This window comes from Anser anser (assembly GCF_964211835.1).
Source record: "Anser anser genome assembly, chromosome: 7".
Lineage (NCBI taxonomy): Eukaryota > Metazoa > Chordata > Aves > Anseriformes > Anatidae > Anser > Anser anser.
Genome location: NC_139727.1, coordinates 27,485,416 through 27,509,667, shown reverse-complemented (window position 1 = coordinate 27,509,667; position 24,252 = coordinate 27,485,416). Strand labels below are relative to the sequence as shown.

At 53.3% G+C, this 24,252-nt stretch overlaps 3 protein-coding genes across 13 annotated transcripts in view; 1 reads left to right on the top strand and 2 right to left on the bottom strand.

Moving 5' to 3' along the window:
* Window positions 1-1,185: 1,185 nt before the first annotated feature.
* On the bottom strand, window positions 1,186-23,157 carry POLL (DNA polymerase lambda; the record flags this gene model as incomplete). Of its 11 annotated transcripts, none has more annotated exons than XM_083844552.1 (9): window positions 1,186-2,856; window positions 3,174-3,342; window positions 5,340-5,468; window positions 6,276-6,449; window positions 7,041-7,364; window positions 10,494-10,632; window positions 11,336-11,633; window positions 11,887-12,046; window positions 20,755-23,157. In XM_083844552.1, the coding sequence occupies 9 exons, from the start codon at window positions 20,815-20,817 to the stop codon at window positions 2,492-2,494; spliced, it is 1,821 nt and encodes a 606-aa protein (XP_083700678.1). In that variant the 3' UTR covers window positions 1,186-2,491. The 11 variants fall into 11 exon arrangements, with proteins under 11 accessions (XP_083700678.1, XP_083700677.1, XP_083700676.1 ...); XM_083844551.1 differs by having other exon boundaries at window positions 20,759-20,782; XM_083844550.1 differs by lacking the exon at window positions 20,755-23,157 and adding an exon at window positions 12,726-12,836.
* On the top strand, window positions 12,765-20,511 carry DPCD (deleted in primary ciliary dyskinesia homolog (mouse)). Its single transcript, XM_083844559.1, has 6 exons — window positions 12,765-12,898; window positions 13,935-14,015; window positions 14,682-14,806; window positions 15,647-15,780; window positions 19,091-19,193; window positions 20,313-20,511. The coding sequence occupies exons 1-6, from the start codon at window positions 12,835-12,837 to the stop codon at window positions 20,415-20,417; spliced, it is 612 nt and encodes a 203-aa protein (XP_083700685.1). The 5' UTR covers window positions 12,765-12,834; the 3' UTR covers window positions 20,418-20,511.
* Window positions 23,158-23,295: 138 nt separating the features above from the next.
* Window positions 23,296-24,252, bottom strand: part of FBXW4 (F-box and WD repeat domain containing 4) — a 59,365-nt gene continuing 58,408 nt past the window's right edge. Inside the window, 1 exon segment of the mRNA XM_083844558.1 lies at window positions 23,296-24,056. Coding sequence (XP_083700684.1) covers window positions 23,940-24,056 — 117 coding nt within the window. The 3' untranslated portion in view covers window positions 23,296-23,939.

The following is a 24,252-nucleotide window of genomic DNA, read 5'->3' as shown; positions in this document are numbered from 1 at the left end:
GGGTGTCCTCCCCGTGGGGCAGGGACCGGGGTGGAAGAGCTGCCTAAAGCTCAGCACCGCAGCAGTTCGGCCCCAGGTTTTTCTTCCTTTTACCCTGAGGGGACAGAAGCAGCTGATGGGGGGGACAGGAATCGTCTGTGCCCTCCTTGGGGGCACACAGGGCAGGGCTGGGTGCAGGGACAGGGGTGGGAGCAATGGGCTCAGCACCCATCCTGGCTGCCCGACCTCCCGCTCCGTCTCTCAGAGCGCTGCTGCGTTTGGGTTTGGTTTTAATTTTCAGGATGATCAGACTCACAGCCAGGAAGGGGAATCGCTGAGGCCTCTTCCTGGGAAGCAGGAACCAGGCAACTCCCCATTAGAGATGCCTAAAACTGCCCTTCCTGCACCCATCCTGGGGGCTCAGCACCCACAGCCACCCACCTCCTCCTGGGCACCCCAGGACCCCCCTACCTTCTTCACAAGGATGACATTAGAAGAGGCCGAGGCTGTGCTGGGGCAATGCAGTAGCCAGCTCCTGCCCTGCACCCAGAAATGTCACCCCTGTCCCCTGCAGCAGGGCCTGGCCGTGCTCCTTCACCCACTGCAGGCACCCAGGGGTGACGGCCCCATCCTTGGGCCACCTGGCCGTGGCTGCTGCTGGCCACAGGAGGGCCCTCTGCCCCCTCCAAAGCTCTTGGACAGGGAGCGGTGGGGTGGGAAGGGACAGCTGGACATCAGCCCCGTCCCTCAGGGAGCTGGGGGACAGCAGGACAGGGTGGGGGCTGCTGGGGGGCACAATGTGGGGGGCCGCCCTTGCTGCTTTTTCCCAAGGTTGCGTTTCCCAAGGGGCCTGGTGAACGGTCCCACTGCTGAGCGGCCCCAGTTCCCCGTGTCCAGCCTCCTGTTTTGTAAAAGCAGCACAAACAGCCAGGCCGGGGCTTTGATGTGCTGCTGCAGCACCCACTTGGCACCACGGTGCGAACTGTGGCCCTACAGGGAAGGACAAAGGGGAAAGAGCTGGGGACCAGCAGCTCTGCGTCTCCTCCGCCTCCAGCGATGTCCCCAGCAGGCGATGTGGTGAGGGGCAGCCCCAGCACAGCAAGGGACAGCTCGCCCTGGCACCCAGAGCTGGAGGAAAACCTGTGTTCACCAAGGGCTGGAGGCGAGCAGCTCAGCTGCAAGGCAGGGAACAAAAAGACAAAGGTGTCAAGGAAAAAGAGAGAAGGGATTTATTGTACTTCAAATTCCGAAGCACCACGACAAGCCAGGTGACATTTGTTTGCACCAAGCGTTGTGTAGAACAGCTGGGCTGACCACAGACACCCCTGGGTCGAGGCCTCCCCAGCAAAGAGCCCAGACCCTGGTGCCCAACAGCCCCAGCCGACAGCGCAGCAAGAACCTGTGCAAAAGTGCCAGGTTTGATGCCCTTGTGCCCGCCCCAGCAGCAAACGCAGCTCATCGCCACGTGTGACAGTGACACAGCAAAGTGCAGTGACCAGGACCCCACAAGACAAGGGAGAGCCTGGCGGTCCCGGCACAGGAACACCCACCCTGGCCTTCGCAGCAGCCGGTGCTGCAGAGCACCGAAAGCCCCTGCAAAATTCATCTCCAGAATACAGAAATAGCTGAGGTTTCCTGAGAAATAAAATTCACTCCTCTGGAAGTGAAGGGCTGAGCACACGTTTACACGTACACTCACACACACACACATGCAAAGCTCAAATGACTTCCCGGCCACCACGCACACAGAATGGGAAAGCTTTGCTTTGCCCAAATTAACACAACTACCTCCTCGTGCTTCTCTCTGCCTCCACGCCCCGTGTGCAGCAAACACAGGGCCCTGCCAGGTTACATTCAGTGCCATTACATTCAAACCCTGCCTGAGCACGGCTCCTCTGAACCCCAAGGTCCTCTCCTCCCCTGCACGGAGAGGAAACGAGCCCTTGTGCTCGGAGCAGGGGGATCACAGCTCTCTGCACTGGCAGATACTCAGCACACGATGGGCTGAGAGCAAGCACACGCAGCATTTTGAGTCCCCGTGCTTCCTCAAGGGTTGCTGGGCACCAGGGGAAGCTGGTGGCAGCTGCAGCAACCCAACCCCAAGCAATGAGACCTGCCAGATGACAAAAGTCAGGTCTGATGGAGGGAGGACACAGCACCAGCACAGGGGGACCTTTGTGATACCTTCATGATACCTACAGCAGCAGCTCCTAGCAGCAGTGAGCAGGGGAGGGGGCCTGGTCCAGTGACCAGGGTAGCTGACGGGAGCCAGGGGCTGCCTGAGAGCTGGGGCACAGGGTGTGTGGGGCACCGGGCAGCATTTCCAGCCTGGTTCCAGCCCGGTTCCAGCCCACGCCCTCTGCTGGGTGAAGCCACAAAGCTCTGCTAGCAGCAGCAGGGCCCCGTTTGCTGGTTTATGATCCCCAGCTTGCAGTCACAGCACCGGGGAAGCCAGCACCCTGCAAACCAGCAGCACGGCAGTGGGCTCAGAGCGCTGGGTGACGGCAGGGTGTCACCAGTCCCGCTCGGAGGGCTCCCGGTAAGGTAGTCCCAGCTGGATGAAGACATCTCTCTCGGTGGGGGTGGGCAGAATACGGCCAGGTAACACCTTTACGCCACCGGGGCCTCGCACCACAGCCGAGCTGAGGGCGTGCTCCGAGAGGCTCATGCCCTTGGTCTTGGCCAGGGCCCGCATGGAGCGGTTGAAGTGAGCCGAGCCGGTGAAGTAGAGCAGGGCGCAGGCGAACTCGCCGTAGGGCACCACGATGATGTCCAGACGGCGGTGACGCCGGGCTGGCCCGGGGAGGCGGCAGACCCCCAGGTACTTCTTCTGATCACCATTGTCCTCCTGACTCACTAGGTCGTCTGTAAGGAAGCCTGGGGAGAGGGAAAAGGCAGAGAGGAGCTGAGTGGCAGAGACTGACGTCCCTATCCTGAACTGTCCAGGCAGCAGCTGAGAGGACAACACAGCCTCAGCCCTGACAGCCTCACACAGACAGGAGAAGCCAGGCTGAACGGCAGCAGACTTCCTCCTTAACACTGGCTGGAGGTGGTACCCCGAGCTTACAAGTTGTCCTGCCATTGGGAAAAGCAATCACCTGCCCTTCACATCTAGCTCAGACCTCCCTCACTCCTCAGCTTGGCCATGATGGGAACAGCTTCGAGCAGCATGTGCCAGCCCCTAGCCCTCTTACCGCTCCTGTGGAGGCTGTCGAGCAGCTTGTTGAACACCCCGCGGTGAGACTGCCCGTCGGGGTGAGTGACCAGCACGTCCACGTCTCCGCACGTGGGCTTCCCCCGGCGGTAGGAGCCGCACGCCACGCACACGAGCCCAGGCTTCAGGGCCAAGGCCGCTTGTCTGACCTTCAGGAACAGAAAGAGGGGAGACGAGTCAGAGAACATTCCCTTCATGCCCTCTCTGTCCAGGCAGCAAAGGATCTTGCACCTGCCTCAGCCTGCCCTGCAGTTCCAGGGTCTCTGTACGGAGCAGACACTCGGTAGGCATGGCAAACTGCCCCGAGGAGAAGACGGGCCTGCTGTCGTGTGTGCTGGGGTGGCCTCCACACAGTCCTGAAAACGCCCAGCCCACCGCCACGCAGCACAAAGTTGGCCATCAGGCATCAGCTTCTGCGGGGACTGGGCTGGAAGTGGGTTGGGACAAGCTGGAAGGTGCACCAGCACTGAGGAGGCAGCACAGGGCACAACCTGTTGGAGCCTTCCGTTTCTAAGGAAGGTGGAGAGCAGAGGGCTTTCGGCTCTCCTGTGGGCCAGGAGGGCAAAGCTCACTGGTTCTAACTACAAAGAGAATCAGCTCAACGCAAGGTCATCACAGGTCCTGCTTGAGAAGCAGAGGTGGGCTCAGGGAGACTCCTCCAAGACAGCAGAGAACCTGTGAGCACCCCTTGGAGTCTGCTCCAGCCTAGAGCTCTGCCTTTGCAGGAGAGCTGCGCTTCCTGACCCAGGAAAACCACAAATGTCCCAGAATTGTTGACAGAATTGATAGCTACGCTGCTGCCAACCATCATCTGTACATAATCAGAGCTTCCCCTATCGCAGCCACCTCCAGGCCGGACCCCAGCTCTGTTCTGTGCAGACGGTGCCAATTCTGACGGCTTCGTTCATTAAATGCTTAAGCAGGGCTCTCGGGTCCTTGGACGGGAGTGAAGTATTCTCGGTCTGACTGTGCCAATCACCCTGTTGGCAGCAAATAATTAGGGGCTCAGCAATTCCCAGTGACGAGGCCATCACAGGGGCTGGGGTTCGGGAAGGCAGTGTCCATGCCCACAGCCCCTTGTCACTCTAGGGGATCATCCTTCATTAGCAAGAGATAAACCCATTAACCTTTGCCCCAGAGGTGCTTCAAGAAGCCACAAGCCTTTCTCATGCGGAGCAAGCCCTCCTCTGGTGTCCTTGCCCCCCTTCTGGCTTTAAATGAAGATTTCTAGAAAACTCCCAGCCCCACCCAAGAGCCTAAAAGCTCCTCAGATCTCACTGTGACAGGCAGCATAGACAGTGACTAATCCCTTATTCTCTCTCCTGGGCCTGGATCAGAGGTGCGTGCGTGTGTATGGAGGGGAGCGCAGTAATCCCATCAAGATAACAATGGACCCACCCCCAAGAGCCAGCTCCTCAAACCAGCCTGCCTGGGAAAGGGACCGCTCACCACCAGAAGGGCTAATCCCGCACACGGGGCTGACACCCCAGCAGGAGCCCGGCAGGAGCGTATTCTTCGTGGCCAGGCCCTGTGGCCGAGTGACTGGGTCACGCTGGCTGCTGCTTCCATGGTGATCGGAGAGCACCGGGGTAGCAATGACGGTGCCCCAAGCTCTCTGTTCACATTAGGGTACACCGGCTTAGCACCCCATGATTCTGGAGTGCCGTGGCCTGCTAGAGCCAGCAGCACCCCCCTGCACCTGGAACCCCTTTGCTTCCAGCAAGGATCCCCATGGTCTGTCCTCACAGACAACCAGCTCACGGCTTCCTCTGGAGAAGGAGCATCAAGGAAACAGTGCAGAGGCCTCAGCCGAAAGCAGGTATCTCAGAGAAGATGAGAGGCAGGGAAGGGGAGCTGGGAACCTGCTCATCCCATCGTGCCACATGGGGCCATTTTCAAAGCAGTGTGTGGAACCGACACCGGGGAAGTATCCTCCTCCTCACCAGGCACTCAAACTCAACCTTCCTATGGGGTAAAGTAGAAGCTTTGTGGGTCTACGCCCCAAAACAGTCACCCAAACACTGATACTACAGAGAGAAGAGGCTGAAAGAGCTCAGCTATAAGACAGAGACCTTTCCACAGCCTGCACCCTCCTGTCATACCCCGGCAAGTCCTCCACTCCAAGGGCCCAGGCTGAGCTACTCACGGTCTGTTCTATTTCTGCAGCTTCCTCCCGAGGCATGCGCTGCAGGAAATCCTCGTAGTGCTTCAGTCCCACAGCTTGCTGGCTGGTGAGAGACGCCTTCGTGCGGATATCATCCAGTGTCCGGAAACCCTAGTGCAGACGATGTGATGGCATTCAAACATCTGCTGAGCCTTTGCTCTTCAAATGCTTTCAACTAAGATTTGGGGAGATTGTATTTAACCTGCCTCAAGTCCAGGCTAGTCACAGCTTCTGTGATCACATGTGGAGATCGCTTACAGCCTGGTTCCTGAAGAGAAGGGATTTAGGCAATCCCACACACACCTCTAATCTCCACCCCACAACGACTTCAAGTCTTAACCAAACCTGACAGAAGGGTACTGTTCTTAAGGCAACTGTGTTCTTACTGCTTGAAGGAAAGCAAGTGATGCAGGTAAAGGAAAGAAATCCAGAATATCCCCATAAGGGAAAGCCTACAGTGTGAACACAAGCATATTTTTAGACAGCGAAGAATCCAATCACAAAGCAAACACTACAGGAAAGCAGGCTTCATTATATCCGTGCTCAGGAACTGTTCTTAAAGAAGGAACCTACTCTACGGGCTGGGCTGCTCCTGTCGGCACAATTACTTCAACCTCACTTTAACGACGAGGCAGATGGCTGCTCCCAACAGCTGCAGGAGCCAGCCAGGCCAACGGGCCAGCAACTGCTTTGGGAGCTCTGACAGCCACGGCGTCCTGGCTCGAGGCTGATTCTTAACAATGTCACTGCAGTGAGCGGTGTGAGGTGAGCTCCAAGCAGTGATGATAGCAGAACAGTGTGTGCTCCACTCCTTCTATTGCATGTTTGTCCTCTGCTCCCCCAGCGTAATTCTCCCGCACTCAGAAGCAGTTTTCAAATCACAGCCGGAGAACTGCTTGTGTGAGGCACTAAACTCACCTGCTGGTACCACATCTGAGCTGTCTTGACGCCGGCTCCCCAGATGTTGGAAAACAGCTCCAGCACAGGCACACTCTCACTGATATGATCCAGCTTTCGCAGGTGCCCGCTCTCCAAGATCTCCAGGATCTTCTCTGCCATTCGCTTCCCAATCCCAGGAATTTTACAGGCTTCCTAGCAAGAAATCAAGCAAGAACAGTGATGGCCACAGACAAGCTGGGGAGCAGTTACCACTCAGAGCCTGGTTAGCCATTCAGTCAGTGACTGGCATGTGGCAGGACTAGTTCTGTGAGCTGCTCTCCTCTCCAGGCCAGGCTTACATAGGGCACATCAGCTCAATGCCAAGTGGAAAAGGACAAGCGTGCAGAGCAGGACTGAAACAGTAACACACTGAATGGCCGGACCATCAATCAGGCCCAAATCCAGTTAATTTTATATATTTTTTCCAATGCTAGCCAGTAGTTGAGGCTTACAAGGAAGGTGAAAACGTCCCTGCTTTGTGCCTAGGGAAGGCATTTATCTCATGGGTGCTCAGACCTGACCATAAGAGGCTCAGACTCCACTTTTCTGCTGATCTGAAAACTCTGCTGGTGGTCACTGAATCCAACACACTACACAACTTCTGTCACAACCCTCCCATGCAAAGGAATTTCCAGGGCCTGAAGATAAGCTGTTCCAGACAGACACAGGAATGGATCTGACATATAACAGAGTTAGGATGCTGAGTCCATCTCCCTGCTCCACTCCCCTGGGAAGGTGTTTTACCTGGTAGGAGGTGACTGGTTTGTGGTAGCTCTTGAGTGCATTGATGGCTTTGGAGTAGCCCAGAGCCCTCCACTTGTCCCCCTGGACAGAATAGGCTTTTGCCAGCACTTCCAGCTTCTCTGTGATGCACTGGTTGTGATTCTCCTTCTTGCTGTCGGAGGAATGAGCACAAACCCACTTGCTGGCAGGCTGCGCCACTGTGGAAGAGCTGTCACTGGTCTCCTCCGACAATTTCACAGGGTAGCGGCCAGAAATCAGTGCTTCCAGATCCCCCTGGGTGACACTAGCATCTTCTCCTTCGCTGTCTTCATCGTCACAGACTCTCTTTAGGGAGAGGTAGAAAAGCAGTCAAGTGAGAATAAGCGTATGCCTCACATATGTCCCCTTGGCACAGGCTGCTCCTGGGAGTAGGAAGTCAGAGCACTAACCAACCTCCAGGGCACGCAGTGCTCGAATTGCCATATCAGGAAGTTGCTAGTTATAAGCACACACAGCTCTCAATGTCCCAAGCTACCCAGGCACCCCTTGAAGCTACACACACGTCTCACAAAGCACACGAGAGTAGAGATTGCTGTCCAGATGTGACCCAAGCACACAGGCACCTCCTAAGGCCAAGCCCCTGAGACAAGACACTGGCTAAATGAGCAACTGCTGCCAGCAGCGTGGGATGACAATGCTGAAATCCCTGGCCAGGAGAGATCCTGACTCGCTGCTCCCACTGGGAAACCTTTTGTTGGTCTGGTGACTGTACAGACATCTCTCACATTCAGACTCTGCACCTTCCACCCCACGACGCAGATCACAGGAGATATGCCCTGAACTCTGTTTTCACATTACAGACAAAATCTTAACAGGGTAGCAAATTACAACCCCCCCATTTTCCCCATGGCTATCTGCAAGAGAAAAGGGGGAGGAAGGAATGCCACAAAGGACTCCACATTCCTCAGTGACAGAAGAAAGAACCAATGTATACATTTGCTGATACCCTCAGCATTAGGATGCCTCTGTGTGGACTTAAGAAACAATGAGCCCTGGCTTCAGGTAACGAACAAAAGGGGATAGAAGTGGGAAGCCGAACAGAGACTTTGAAGACTGCTTTGCTCGTTGGGGTCCTCCTCTCTCCTGATGTATAAACACAGGGGTCCATGGGGATCCATGAGCTCCTGCACTGTGGAAGCGTTCGGGGAAGGCACAGAGCTGTTTGGGACCAGTCCTGCAGTTACACGCTGCACACAAGTCCTGTTATGAGTTTCTGCCGAGCACCAGCCCAGCTGAGGCAGAGCCACATCCTCACAACCTTTGGTTCTGCTGGCTAGGGAGGCCTGCAGACACAAGATACAGAGCTGAAGTCATTAGGCACAGGATGTTTGTTTGCGTTCCCTTTTGTAATCCTGTTTTATAACTCTGAAAACTGGGTCAGACCGAGGATTTGATAGACTAAAGTAGTTTTATTTGCCTTGAAACTCTGTATGCAACTCCCTTAAGACACTGTTCCCTCTAAGGGCAGCAAAGCCTTAGAGTGTTCAGATGGGTTAGTAAGCCCCTTAAAAGCATTTAAGAAGCATGTTATCCAGCACAACGCAAACAATTCTACAGCTGGAGCATGCAATTCCCACTCTCTCAGCCAGCAGTGTCACATAGGTGAAAGAGCACTTAAACCCCGGAATCTCTGTGCTTTACCAAAAAAGCTGACAGACTTCTTACAACTATACGTGCAAAACCAATAGCCCTGTGAGCTTCTAAGATCCTCCCGGATCGTCCAGCAGAAGACTTGCCAGAGCTGGGTGAGACTGGGATGTGCCTGGTTTGTCTGGAGCACAGCACAGGTCCCAGGATAGCAGCTGAAGCCTGGCAGCTGAGACAATACTGCACTCGAGACGGAGGAAAGCAGTCTGGAGCAACAGCCCCAGGGATCAGTCAGTGGATAAGTGGTACCACTTGCAAAGGCTGCCTTGCAGAAATCTACAACATCCAGATGTCAGCCACAAAGCAGCTGCTACAATCTGACTAGCAAAAGGCTTTCTGCAGAGTTCCCATCCAAACCCAGAACTCTCGGAGCTGCCCCCATTCAGCACGAAATAGTCACGCTCATTGCCTAGAGAAAAACGTTCAAAAAATCTCGAAAAGGCTGTGCTTAAATGGATGCTACTTCCACAAAGATTTCAACTTCAGCTTCCCTGTTGGTGCCATGTCCTACAAGTGGTTGGTACTGTCTTTAGAGCATATCCAGTGGGTTATCTTGTCCTCCCCGCATTCACATAGTCCTAAGCTCAGGCTAAGGAAATTTGCTCAGGTGCCTACAAATACCGTTTCTGTGCACAGACTAACAGGAAGTATCATTGCTTGAGGGGATTAAAAAGAAAAAAAAAAAAAAGGCAATAAGGCTTCAAACAGACTTTAAAAGCTGTCTGACCACCCAAAGTAAATGCGAGCAGAAAGCAGGGCAGGTGCCACAGGATCCATAAAAGTACAAAAGCCCCTTTTTTTGCTGCGTGAGATTTGTTAATAACAATTGCCACTAAATCAATCAGAATTACAAGAAATAGCAAAAATGGGATAACTGCACAGGTGATGCATTTAAGAAGCAGCAGCCAACTCTCCCTATAACACACAAGATAGTAAGTCTGGGGAGAAGAGATCCCCCAAACACGTATTCAAGAGAAGGGAAAGCTTAAAACAAAAGACCCCTCAGTGGGCAGCCAGTTAGGGAATAACTTCAGGGTTTTATGAAACAAATTCAGCACCTGTGATTTGGGACTGAGTTAGCAAATTTGGCATCAGATGCCAGCATTACAAGGCAACTGCTGCTCTAAGAGGTCTGTGGTAACCGAGATAAATTTGGATGATGCCGATGCCAAAAAGAGTTCAGCGAACTTGAGCAAAAATGCAGAATAAGAAAACGAAGCTAATGGCAGATTTGGAGAAGCTGACTCACAGCAGAGGCCACCAATAACCCAACACAGATATTTTAAGCACACCACCACAATCATTCGAGCGGCAACCTGATCCCCTGCACATGTGTCTGAACAGGGTGCTTGCCAAGGAGCGGAGAATGGGTCAGTATGGCTCAGGCAGGAACACGGGATGAAATATCAGAGCTTCCTGAAAGGGAGATATTCTTGGCCAGGGAATATTCCTCAAAAGGAGGCAGGGGAAACACGATCACTGGAGTGAGCCTTGGCCTGACTGGAGCACCAGGACTGCTTCAGCTGGAAATGTTCTGATGGGGACAGGAATTTAAGGGGTGTTTTTTCTACTTTCAACACCTAAAAGGGATAAAGAGAAGCAGTAACCACATCCACAGTCTGAATCTGCCAGCACCAACCTACTGAAACATCCAAACACTTTCCCTTTGCTTAGAAAATCTGGTATCATACTCCTGCAGGAATGCTCTTAGCCAAGAAAAGCAGGACACAGGTTCACAAGGAGCAGCACCTGTGTGGGAAGCCTCACCTCGGACAGGCCTTGCTGTGAGAAGTCCCCCACCGGTGCTTTAGTGTTTGGTTCCGCTCCTTCCTTGTCTGCTGGGGGCTGGACCTCTTCACTGCCCAGGAGCTGCTGCTGTTTCTGCTGTTCTCCCTTTTCCAGGTACCTGACATGGATCAGATGCCTTAGTAGAGGAGGAGGAGGTTGGCTTCTCAGCCCCAATAAGTTTGCCCAGAAAATCTTTATGTATGTTTTGGGATGGAGCAAACAACCAATATGAATTTTACTCTCAGATCCCAGACTAATTGCTCTGGCTTTGACTCAGTCCCCCAGTTTCAACCCACCTCACTGACCTGCAGCTTCCACTCCTATCTACTTCAGTCTTAGACTTTTCTGCTAAACCTCTGCCAAAACATTTTGATCCTAACCTGCAGACACCTGCTGCTCCACTCCTTAGTTCCTCTTGTGCCTAGTTGTCAATTCTCTCTCTACTTTTCATCTGCAGTAAGAAACAGCATTTAATCCTCAGCATTTCTAAAAAAAAAAACAACAACAAAAAAAAACAAAACAAAAAAAACATTTCCTTGCTATCACTAATGGATTAGGAAGTTAGGTGCCTTTAGCACCAGTAGCAAGCAACAGGACTCCTGTTAGCACTCTGGGCTCTACTCCGAGTTCTGCTGTGACACAGAATGGCAACCAGTCATAAAGACACTAAATTTCACAATCTATACAGTGAAAAAGGACTTTGAATCATGCCCAAGGGAGCAGCGAAGAGCTGCAGTCTGAGATTTTGAGCAGAGGTCAAATTTCAGTGCTCTTAGGATAGAGGCACTGTAGGAAGGAACAACAGCATAGCATCTGCCTACCTCTGAGGGATAAAGACACTGTAGCCAGTGGTACTCAGCAGCTCCTGATCTCTAATGCAAGCACTGAGCCAGGATGCCTTCACTAGCTGCAACCCCGAAGGCAGCTTGGTTAATTTCAGGAGCCGAAAGGATCGATCACAATCCATGTCTTCAGCCACAATGACGTGCGTCACCTCCGAGGAGAGATGGTCGCATACATGACCCCCGTTCTGGACAATTTGCTTACGGAAGATCTCTGCCCTGGCTTGGCCGATGCCAGCTTGCAACACGTAGGCGGTGACTGGTTTCAGCCACTCTGCTGAAGAAAAACACAAGGGCAGGAGCTCAGTGACAAGGAAACAGTGTTCTGAACCAGCTGGGCTACGTAGCTCGTGTAGGACTTGACGCAGGCAGCCCCTGGGGGCACTAGCTGGACACACTGAAGGAAGCCAGCCATGCTTCTACAGAAAATGTACTTAGGGGCCAGAAGAAACCTTTGGGGGAACAGCACCTCCAGCTAGCAAGCTGGGATATCACCATTCTATTCCATATCATGGGCACATAGGACTTACCCTCAGGTACCCCTGTTCCTTCTTTTGGGATCTTTGGAGGGATGCTTTTCCCTGAGTCATCCCTCACCTTCTTCCTCTTGGGAAAGGCTTTGACAATCCCCCGTGGCTCCATGGGCTGGGCTGGGCCTCGCTCCCCCGGCGGGACGTTAAGCTGCAGATGCTGAATACCAGTAAGAAAGAAGAAGGTTGCTTAGAACAGTTTCACACAATCAAAACAACTTAAGCCTCACATATTTTGTCCACGGCCTTTGCTGGTTCGGGTATTTTTTTGTTGTCATCTTCCAAAAACGCTCGCCCTGAGGGAGGCACCTGGAAACAAGAATTTCATCCCACAAGGCTGGAAAAAACTGAAGCGAGAAACCACTTAAAAAGCCTCTTACGAAGACCCTGCTCAAGTGCCCTTGAAACCGCCAAGACTGCGTTCTTATAATAGAAAGAGCTTGACTATTTTAACATTTAGGACCTGCTTCCTATCCAACACAAGCAACTTTACGTCCCAGATACTTTTTAAGCCCGTCCCTAAGAGGGAAACACTGGCAAGCGACGGAGCAGCTGATCGACACCCGGAGTTTAACCAGCACCGGGAGGAAAACCTCCAGCCCTGTTAAAAACAGCAGAACGGCACCAATTCGGCCCCCAAATTCAACCCCAAAGCCACAATCTCACGAAAACCAACTCGGGACCTTTGCTCCCCGGAGGGGGGGGGAGCTGGGCAGCAGCTCCCGGAGCCGACCTCTCCCCGTCCCCTCCGCGCCGCTACCTCAGCACCGACCCCGGGGGCCCAACCTCGTCCTCTCCGCCCTGCCCGGACCCGCGGAGCTCCCCCCCAAAAAACACACCGGGCACCCGAGGGGAACCGGGGCCGGGCCCACCCCCGGTAGGCCGCGGGGCCTGCGAGTGCTTCCGGGCGGCCCGGGCGCGTTGCCATGGGGACGGGGCCCGGCCGCCATGGCGGTGCCGGGCTGGCTGGAGCGGCTGCGGGCCGCCGGGAAGACGGCGCTGCTGCAGGACGGTAACGGGGCGCGGGGGGTGCTGCGGGGACGGAGCGGGAGATGAGCAGGGACGGGGCTGGAGCCGCTGGGATGCGGGCCCGGGAGGCGGCACGGGGCCTCGGGCAAGGGGACGGGGCCCATACACGGGGACGGGACCCCATACAGGGGGTTAGGGTCCCGGACAAGGGGTTAAGGGTCCCATACAAGGGGACTGGGTTCCATACAGGGGGTTAGGGTCCTGGACAAGGGGACGGGGCCCTTGCAAGGGGTTAGGGTGCCAGGCAAGGGGACAGGACCCCATACAGGTAGTTAGGGCCCCATACAAGGGGTTAAGGGTCCCATACAAGGGGATGGGACCCCATACAGGGGGGTTAGGGTCCCGGACAAGGGGACGGGACCACATACAGGCAGTTAGGGTCCCATACAAGGGGTTAAGGGTCCCATACAAGGGGACTGGGTTCCATACAGGGGGTTAGGGTCCTGGACAAGGGGACGGGGCCCTTGCAAGGGGTTAGGGTCCCAGGCAAGGGGACAGGACCCCATACAGGTAGTTAGGGCCCAATATAAGGGACCCCATACAAGGGACCCCATACAGGTAGTTAGGGCCCCATACAAGGGGTTAAGGGCCCCATACAAGGGGTTAAGGGTCCCATACAAGGGGACGGGACCCCATACAGGGGGTTAGGGTCCTGGACAAGGGGACGGGACCCCATACAAGGGAACAGGGTTCTGGACAAGGGGATGGGACCCATACAAGGGGACTGGGTCCTGGACAAGGGGACGGGACCTTTACAAGGGGTTAGGGTCCCAGACCAGGGGACGGGACCCCATACAGGCAGTTAGGGCCCCATACAAGGGGACAGGTCCCATACAAGGGGTTAAGGGTCCCATACAAAGGGACAGGACCCCATACAGGGGGTTAGGATCCTGGCCAAGGTGACGAGGCCCCATACAAGGGGACAGGGCCCCAGACAAGAGGACAGAGCCCCATAAAAGGGGTTAGGGTCCCGGACAAGGGATGGTCGTATTCCTATTCACCCTCGGCCTTGTCCCCAGGCAAGCGGAAGATCCACTATCTGTTCGAGGATGGCAAGGAGATGGCTGAAGAGTACGACTTGAAGACCGGCCAGTTAGTGAGTAAGTGGTGCTCCCGCTGGACGTGGGTCGGGGCGTCTCGCTGCCGCTGGCACGTAGCAGTGGGTCTGTGCTCGCGGGGCTGGGGGGCACCGTCAGGCCAGGAACAAATTGCTCCCAAACATTCCAGGAGAGATTTGTCCCTGTAGCACCCACCAAATTTTGTAGGGACATAAATATGGTTCAGTTGAGACCCAGGGCTCTCTCACTTCCACGCTGAAGCAAACCTTGCTTTAGTTTAGGATTATTTCCGAACTGCTCGTCGGTCACAACAGACTTGATCTGTATAGAGGGGATTGCCAGCATGCATAGCCAGGTGTAGCACGTGCTAGAGTGAAACGTGCTTTTTTTGGTGGCTTCTGCAGCCTCAGAGCGGCAGCGTGCTGGTTATGGATCTTATCCAAAACCACAGCTGCGGCACGGCACCTGTTGCAACCCCACCATGGCTTCAGCACCAAATAGCCAGAAAGAGATGCACTTGGTGCACAGTTTCTGACTTCAGGAGTGGGCCAGCTAAATGATCCACTTACACCGAAGCGGAAATTATTGGAATTAAGGGAAGAGGCATATCATCGTATCATTTCAGTGTGCTGGGCAGCTTTGGCAGTCCTTTGCTGGAGTTCTTTGTATAAAGCAAAATAATGAAAACCCTTCTTCTCCCTTCTACAGGTAGAAAATGGCGAGAGAAGAGCACCCTCGGGGGCTCCGGCAAGTGGCAGGTCGAAGTGGGAGAGCCAGCCTCGCCTCTCCTGGGAGCGCTGGAATCAGAGCTCATAAAGGAAAGCAGCTCCAATGTACGTAAGGGTCTGCAGGCACCACTGCACCTAAAACTGTCTAGCCTTGTGCTTACAGCAGTAGTTGGTAGATTGCAGCCTCGAGAGACAGCCTCAACCTGTTCTGCTACAAACCATCCCAAAAGTCTGGGGCTGGGGAGAAACAAGGCACAGCTTAGGTTCTTCTGAGGTCTTTGAGAGGTCTGTAGTTTCCCTAAGTAGAGAAACTGTACTGCTGTGTTGGCCAGCTACTGTTCTGGCTTCCAAAATCATAGGCTGAAAGGAAGGCCAGTGCTGGGGCAAGTCATTGGATAGAAAGTGAGACAATGAAAGGCCAAGGCAGGCAGTGTGAAGCAGGCTGCTCCTTAACGCAGCACTGCCTGTTTCTACTTCCCATCCTACTATGTTATGGGGCTGAAGTTTTAGCATCTCAACATCTTTTCTAGGTGTTCGGTTGTTGTTTTTTTTTAACCTCTCACCAGACCTGAAAAAAGCACAGCACTGCACAGCAAACTTGGGCAGAGCCAGGACTGAATCCAGCAGGTCCCTAGGGTAGGCAGAGCTCTGTATTTGGTTGCTGGTGGGGAAGAGGCCTGGCTTCACCGTAACACTCTGCTGCAAGACTCGTTGGTGAGCACCTTCAGCCTCCTGCAAGCAGAGCAGGCACTGCCCTGAGTAAAGACAGAGCAGTGCTAGCTCCAGGAAACTAATGCTCAGGCAGTTTCTTGAGTTAGTCCCTAATGCTCCAGTGTGACAGAAGAGCTACTCCAATGTGGAGCCTCTCAAGGTAGTAAAGGAAGGAGGAGACAGGGAGGAGAGAGAAGCTGGAGGAGCCTTGCTAAAGGTGCTTGTTTGCCGTAGCCTGTCTTCATGAGGAAGGATACCCTGACCAGCTTCCAGTGGCGGATCCGTAACCTGCCCTACCCCAAGGAGGTCTACAGCGTCTCCGTGGAGAAGGAGCAGCGCTGCTGTGTCGTCCGGACCACCAACAAGAAGTCAGTAAGGACAGCACTGCCGGGCTGAGCGTCCCTTGGGGAGGGCTGGCACAGGGCAGGCTGGTGGCGGCACCACGGGGGAGATGTCCTCTCTTGCCTCTTTTTATGGAACCACACTTCACAGCTTTATGTCTCCTGCTGTCCAGTTTCCACTCGCAACCGCCCCAGACAGAGCTGTGCTAAAGCCCCTCACGTTCAGCACTGGACTTTGCAAACTTATCTCACGGTTCCAGTAGCAAGGCGTTTAATCTGCTATTTCACAAAGAGGAATAATGTAAGGCCCCCACAGACCTTTTGAAGCTTCAGCATCCCATCTTCTCCCTCAGCTACAATAGTTTGATTTAGTCATTGTATCTCAGAATGCATGGAGCTGCAGGATTCGGTTGGTACAGCGTAAGTCACGAGCACCCAGGCAGACAGATCTCCCTTTGTAAACCTGTCCTGTAGGCAGTCACAATGCCAACGGTATTTCTTGCCGTGGAGGTAGCCAAAAAAAAAAAATCTAGAAAGGAAGCACTGCAACATTCTGCCAAAAGAAATCTAACATGGGAGAAAAAAAAAGTCTGTTAAGCTTCATCTTATCCTGTGTCATTCATTACATGGCCTCTCTCAGAGAATGGGACGCCGCGTGCCCCAAAATATTTACTGCCTCAGTGGAATAAGCCAGGAAGAGCAGTAGGACTGGGGAGAGGTAGCAAGGAAGTATTAGGGAAACAAGGGAGGATGTTGGAAGGTAAGTGAAAGCTATTTACAAACTGGGATAATACACCAGTACAGAAACCTGGGCAGGCTCTCCTTTGCTTGCCTTCCCTCCCCAGCATTGCTGCAGAACACAGAAGGATCCGATTTGTGGGTAAAAAACACACTGGTGTTTTCCAGTCTGCCCTTTGCCCTCTTTTTACCGTTCCTTGTAGCTGGCTGTAGGTGGTGCTGTTGGCAAAGAGCTCGTTACACCTTGGCCACTGAACAGTTTTCAGGACAGCAGAACCAACAGCTTTTCAGGCAAGGATTTTACCACATCAGAGGCCATGGCAAGGGGATGTTTGAGCTCTGCACCTGAGCACACCTGGACAGTCAAAAGCAGAAGGAGGCTAGACAGGAGGAAGGGGGAATCTGCCCCATGAAAGCAGCAACAATTACAACTCTAATACAGCAAGATTCTGGCATGAATCCACGCAGAGGGATTTGCAGAAGAGCGGCCATTTAGTGGGGATAGCTGTGTAGCAAAGATGAGTGAGATTCCCATCAGGCACACATGGGGCCAGGGCAGGAAAGGAGTACACGAGTCTTAAGTCCAGCCCCCTGCAGTCACAGGGGTCTTATTTACTCCTAGTCCCACTAACAGTGCTGTGCATGTGGGAACTTCCTTGTCTGCGCAGGCGCTGTAAGGTTGTAATGTACACTGAGGTTCCACCTGTGCCCTACCTGACTTCAGGATTCTTTGTGGCACCCTCAGGATAACAGCAGAGTTGCCCCACAAGCAGACGACAGCTACACGCTCATCAGCTGGTGTCAGAGATAGCTGAAGGACATGAAAGCTGCTCATGGCCTGCAGATGAAAGTTAAGGGCTTTTGGAATTAAAGCTGAAAGTCGCCTCTGGGGAGCAGAATGACTTTGCTGTCAGTAGGGAGCAGGGACAGACTCCAGCACCAGAACACTTAGTACAGGCTCCAGGATATCTTATATCATTTCTCCTGGGTCTTGGCCAGGGCAAGGCACCACTCAGCAACTAATTCCAAGATAGCAACAAAGGCACAGAGTCCGCAGAGAGCGTGCATCGCTAGGGGAGAGAAAGGAAGCCTCCGAGCCTCTCCAGCCCTTGGAAGGCAGCCACGCTGCCTCTGAGCAACCGAGCCGCGCTGACCGCCAGCCGCAGGCACAAGCACCAGGGTGGGTTGCCAAGTCACTACTGAGTAGCTCAGCAGTGAATTCTCAGCATACCAGTAGCAGTTTTCCCTACAGGCTGACAAAAAGTAGGTTTCCAGTAGGAAAAAAAAAATAGAGGCAGCTTCGCATATGCATGGTGGATCTTGAGCCAGGACCCAGGCTCGGAGTGCAGTACTGCCCTTGGCCATGGGGTGAGAGGAGAGGGCAGAGAATCTGCCTGCCTCGGCAGGGATATCCACCCATCAGCTGCCTCCCCAGCCCAGACTTCACTTCCACCAGTCACTCCCATTCCCTCTGGCCACGGCAAGGGCTGCTCAAGTGGGATTTGCTTAAAACCTCTTGCTGTAAAATAAATCCATTAAACTAAACTCTAAAAACAAACCCAGAAAGCCTCCTCCCCAAACGCCAAACCTGATTCAATTATTGTAGCGAGAGGCAGTGGTAATGTTAGGAGGAGGAGGGGGTGGCCAGGCAGATCTGGTTTCCTTTGATCTTGTCACAGATTTTAGTTTGAGGCCAGCCAAAGCCATTCTTCTCCCCTTCTCCTTAGTCCTGGGGCAGCAGAATGCTGCTGTTTCATTGATGACTCCCAAGGCCCTTTGAAACAGTGGGTTTTTTTTTTCTGTGTACTGCTTTTTTTTTTTTGTCTAATCGGTAAGAAGTTAACACTTCCTTAACATGTCTTTGTGTTCATCTAATCTCTGCTGTTTAACCTTTGACATCTCCCTTATTATCCATGTCTGCCACCTTTTCCAAATACCGACAGCAGTGACAACACGGAACGGTTTGAGCCCTGCGGTAACAAGCTGCATACATTCCTCCCACTGCACCAGGAGAGCCATTTGCCCTTTGTAGCTGTTTGCACCGTGACTTGGAAAATAAACTGCAGTTTGGGCAGGGGTAGCTAGAGAGGCCAAGACTCACAGCCAGCTGAATGGAGAAGAACCCCTCACGGCATGACAGCAGCTGCTGCCTGCTCCCATTCAGCTCTGGGCACCTCGGTACCAGCTACAAGGCAGTTCCTTGGAGGGGACTGCTCATGAGACTGCTGGCAGGTACTAAAAACCCAACCGTGACTCTAGGTGGCCACAGGACCATCAAGTCGTGTATTTGGTGCAGCCCCAGAGGGCAAACACAGGACACAGGTCCACGAGGCTCCAGTCCCAAAGTCAGGAAATCTCTTAGCAGCCTAGACAGCTTGTAACCCCTCCATTTCTACCTGCATAGCACAGGGTCCTCCTGCCAACCCTGAGAGGCCCACTGCCCCCCACCTACCCTCCTGGGAGTTCACTGCAGACCCCAGTACTTGAAACAAAGACAGGCACAACAGAGATGTCAGAGTACACCTTGCAGAGCAACGCTGCGTAGCTCAGGGAAATAGGAACTCCACCACCTTATTTCTGTCTCCTCTCTCATTTGTAGGTACTACAAGAAGTTCCCTATTCCTGACCTGGACCGATACCAGCTCCCCTTAGACACAGCTGCCCTGAGCTTCACCCACGCCAACAACACCCTGATCATCACGGTGAGGCTTTAGCCACGCAGAACAGCACTTTGCCCTTCTCTTTCCATCCACAAAGTTAAAATTCTTCCATGTGGGGAAGCGAGGCAGAGCAGGGAGATGTGCTGTGGGTCACTGCTGAGCCCCCTTCTCTGTCACAGTACCTGGGGGTTTCAGATTACACCGGGCATGCTGACACTGGCTAGGACATCCTGGGCCACAGGAGGGGCCCTGCTCGCTCATCAAGGTGACTTGCAGGTGGAACAGTGTCTGAAGAAACAGAAAGTTTCTCTTGCCTCAGAGCATGCTGTTGTGCTCTGTGTTAGCGAGTCCAAGGACCTGCTGCACTCAGAGGTCTCTCAGTCTTTAAAAAGCCTGCTGCTTTGTGCCAGGGAGGGGACGCATGGTGGAAGTTAGAGACTAGCAAAATGAGCATTTAACCTGTTGCAAGGAGCGTCCAGAGGCAGACAAATGCTTTTGAGCAGCACGTGCTTCTTAAATGCAGAAGCCAGCTACCAGGAGCACGTCCCCTCTGAGGGAAACCTCGCAGCAGAGCTGGGGGTGCGTGTGCAGAGGAAATAGGCCAAGAGCTGCATCTTGAGTGCTTCTGAGCTTCTGTCTGCTACAGGCCAAACCCTTGCCAAAAAGCACCTGCATTCACCACTGAACTGCAGCTGGGCAAGAGGGTTCTGAAGGATGACAGAGGAACTGCAACTTTTACTTTTCTGTCTGCCTTTTAAAAAAAGGCAGATTATATATATATATATATATATATATATATAAAACACATGTGAGCGTACGACCAGCAAACACACCAGGGATCTGCGCAACACAGCTTGCAGGATATTCCAGAGGTGTTGGTGGGGGCCAGGACTCCGCATCCAACTGGGAAGTTTTGCTTGCACTGTAAAAGACGCTCCAGATCTTGGCAAATGTCCCTAAACTTGAGGGCACCACCTCCGACCAGGCATTGGAGGTAGCTGATAAGGGAAGGGCCTCCCTTGGCAGGAGGGCCCCAGCTGTGCTGGTACCACCCAGCAAGGGCAGTGCTAACGCACACCACGTTGCTTGGGGCCTGGCCCTGGTTAGTTTACCTGGAGCAAGGCAGAACAGGAGTGCTATGGGCATTTCTCTGTCCTACAGTACAAGAAGCCGAAGGAGATCCTGGCTGCAGAAGAGGAGCTGCAGAAGGAGCTGAAGAAGATAAAGGCAGCAAACAGTGGGGATGGTGACTGTACGACCCAATAGGCAGTGGCTGCTAAGAGGCTGAGGTAGGGGCAGCTCTCTGGCACAGCTTCACGGTATTTATTTTGCCTTTTCTAATAAAAATTAGTCGTGTTAATACAGTGGTTTGGAGGAATCTTTGCAGGCTCAGGGGGCCTCAGGTGTCTCTCTGCCACCTGGGCCGCTGATTTACACAGACATTTATGATCGTTCTGTGAGCTGTGGGAAGCTGCAGCGAGCAAAGGAAGTGCACCACAGCTGCAGCCAGCAGCCATTTCCCCATCCTCTACGAGCAGAAGCAACATGAAAGCTGGGTAGTTCCCCTTGTGGGACAGGAGAACCCCCTCCTCCCACCCATTACCTGCCTGGGACATGCTTGGAAGCAACTCCCTGTCGTGCTGTTGCGCAGGGTCCTCTGTGCCATTAAAAGGATGTTCTGGTGACCCTGGTTTCTCTGCAAGCATCATCAGTGCTTAGGCCTGAGCCAGCACAGCACATGAAATAGGGCAATGAGCTGCTTCCTTACGGCCAGCCACGTGCAACGTGACGTGCAGGATGTGGGGCTGCTGTGCAGAGCGCAGGAACTGAAATGCAGCTGCCTTCATTTGCATGGCATGGAGGGGAACACGGTGACAAGGGTCACTGGCCAGCTCAGGGGTAGCAGCAGCACACCTTTTCCACAACTGCGCACAAACACGGCGCATTGCAAACCTCGCTGCAAAGACAGCAGCCTGCGTGTGGGGACAACCCCAGCAGTGCTGCTTTAGCAACGCACCACTTACTGCCTCTACCCTGCACCAGCCATCCCTGTACTTAGACTTCTGCATGTCCTTTCATCCCCAGCTCGCAGAATCACAGAATGGTTCGGGTTGGAAGGGACCTTGAAGATCATCTAATTCCAACCTCCCTGCCATGGGCAGGGACACCTCCCACCAGACAGGTTGCTCAAAGCCCCATCCAGCCTGGCCTTGAACACTTCCAGGGATGGGGCATCCACAAAATCTTCATATTTGGACAGCTCAAAACAAATCTGACTTTTAAGTGAGCCAGTTGTGAGCTCTCAAGACAGCGCCTCTGACAAGCATTGGTTACAAACCACAAAAGCTTCTTAGAGCCCAGGTGGCACCCTCAGTTACACTCTTGCTGCTGTGTAACTCCAGGCCCCATCTGCACGGTCTTCCCAAGACAAATGAGACACTGTTGACTGGCAGAGCTCAGAAAAACCAGCACGCCAGCCCCACTTTTGTTTTCCCCATTCCTCGATGTCACCTGAGGTGGGAGGGGGCATCCTTCAACCCACCAGTGCTGGCACCACCATGGAACTGCAGCCCCACTCCAGGTTTCAACCAGGAAGAACCTCAAAGCAGCTAGAAGAGCGCAGGACCCACCAACATGGGCTGCAGAAAGGGAATGGCAGGACTGGCAGCAGCACTGTTGTCACAGGAGGACTCTCCTGCAACAGTGACACCATACACGTGCTCAGCTGTCATGCTCATTCCTACTCTGGGCCTTGCCCAAGTCCCGTTGCAATAAATAACCTCTCCTCCCACCCCATATTTACTCTGTTTCCTTCATGGCCTCTCTCTGGGGACACTGCCAAAGACATTTAATATCTCCATCCCTCACTCCACTCGCGATTTCATTAAAGGACCTGGAACACAGCAGGATCTGAGAAAACACAGACCTTCCCCTGACTCCCAAGTTCTGCCAACTCTCTCTCCGGTCCTCTGTCTTATGCCTAAACACTTACCTAAAGCTCCCCTCACGTGCAGGGCCCAAAGTGCTCCAAGCAATACAACAACAGTATTTAACAGCTCCTGACACAAAGCACCATTTTTTGGCAACAGCTTCGTGTTACCTATAGCCCAGAGGTCCCCCCAGAATCGTTATCTTGGACCAATAGTCTTTGGGATTTACAGCTTCGCATTGATAGAAGATTACTGCAGCAATGGCATCTTTTTGCAGTAGTAGATCAGTGCTTGGAGCACTTAGATATCAACTCTGCCACTTCGACTCAAGGAGAACACACAGCTACACAGAAGCTTGCATGAACGCCAGCAGAGCTGGATCCCAAACTGTGAGAGGAAGCTGTGCTGGTAAGAGCCTTGTGAGAACGTGATCCTGCAGCAAAGCCAGTTAGTTTGCACCCGGAGCTGCTGTCTGAGGGCTGCCTTCAAGCAGGTGAGGAGCTGGTTGGTTCCACTCCCTCCCAGCTCAGACAGGGGCTCCAGCAAACATCCTCTTCCAATTACTGGATCACAAGAGAAGCACAGCCTCCTGACACTGGAAATTGGCAATCAAGTCCTAACAAAGCACTCTGCTGGCTGCTTTGCTCTAAAAGCGCTCCCACCTTGTGATACAAAACCTCTCCTTTACCTAACCAGTATAGCCAAACTCACAGCCAAATAGAGTTCGTACACCTCCTTTCCCAAGGACGAACAGATTTCAGACGAAGCTGCATTCATCCACAGCATATTCATCCACAGACATCCACAATCATTCAGGCAGCACACAGCATGCTGAAAGCTATGGTTGCTGCGAGCCCCAGCTCTGGTCAGGCTCAGAAGGCTGTCGCAAAAAGGAGTAGAGCCCACTTTGATGTTCCTGAAGGATCCTGGTAAAGGCCTTGGCATTTCCACTAGCCCCGTTTGCTGCTCCAGTGTGCAGCCAAGTGAATTGCAGATCTTGCTTTTGTTCCTTGTCACAATAAGTGACATGATATCCAAAATCCCAGCAACCATCTTCAGCACAGCACTGTCACAGGGTCTAGCCAGAGAGATTTGTTAGACCCGCAGACTGCCTGAAAACAGGCCCAGCCTCCTTTGCCAAGCCAGGCCTCTGAGATCAGTGGGTAACATCACAGCCCCTTTGGAAGGTGAAACAAAACATAGAGTCTCTTCTGTTTCCCTTCAGAGTTTTATTTATCAAAATGCAACTGTTTCAGCCCTGCCAAGTGCACAGTCTGACCTGACGGCCAGCTTGGGGAGGCATACACTGAAAGCAGGGCTGGCTCTGACTTTTAGCTCAATTCCTTCTCTTGGCTGCAAAGGACAACACAAGCAGCTGTCAGGAGAGTAAGTGCAGGTGAAAAGGAGGTCCTGCTCCAGGCACCTTTCCCTTCCGCCAATTCAGTGCACCCCACACACAGCCTGGACTTGCTTCACATGGCTCAGAGATTGGCTGATCTCAACCTGACCAGTACACAAGCTGACAGGGCATCCTGGCTCAACCTGCCCCTCAAATGTATTCGCAGGAGAGAGAAAAAACGAAAAAAAAGAAAAAAGAACAAAAAAGAACAGATAATATTATAAGCCCTGACTGGCACAAAATAAAAATGGTGAAGGACAGTCAGCCTTTATTTCCACTAACGGGCAGGAGAGGCTGAGAATGTCTGGCCCTTTGTGCACCCCTCAACATAGCTTTCTGGCAGGCAAAACATCTCTTCAGAAGCCTTGGGGGCCACTCTCACCTTTCCTGCCCTGCTTTTCCCTGAGCCAAGTGTCAACTCTGCTGAGTTGGGGCAACCAGACGCAGTTGTGGTGCCCTTCACAGGGCTGTGAAGTCAAGGACGTGCAAGGCTGATGCCAGGGCAGCGTACAGATGGGTGGTACTGAAACGGAGGCAGTACACTGGGCTGCTGGTGGGTGAAGACAGGTGAAAGCTCTGCAAGAAAGAAAGGAGAATCAACCTTTCAAAGAAGAGGTCGACCCAGAGATCCCCACAGGCTTTACAGGCTGCAGCAGATCAGGCTTAAAGGTTAGGTTCCCTGTGGTAGACTCGTCCCAAAGCCTCTGTCTCTTCTCCCGAAGAGACACGGGCACCTGGCTGCCAGAGAACAACCTAGAAGCCCTGCTGAATC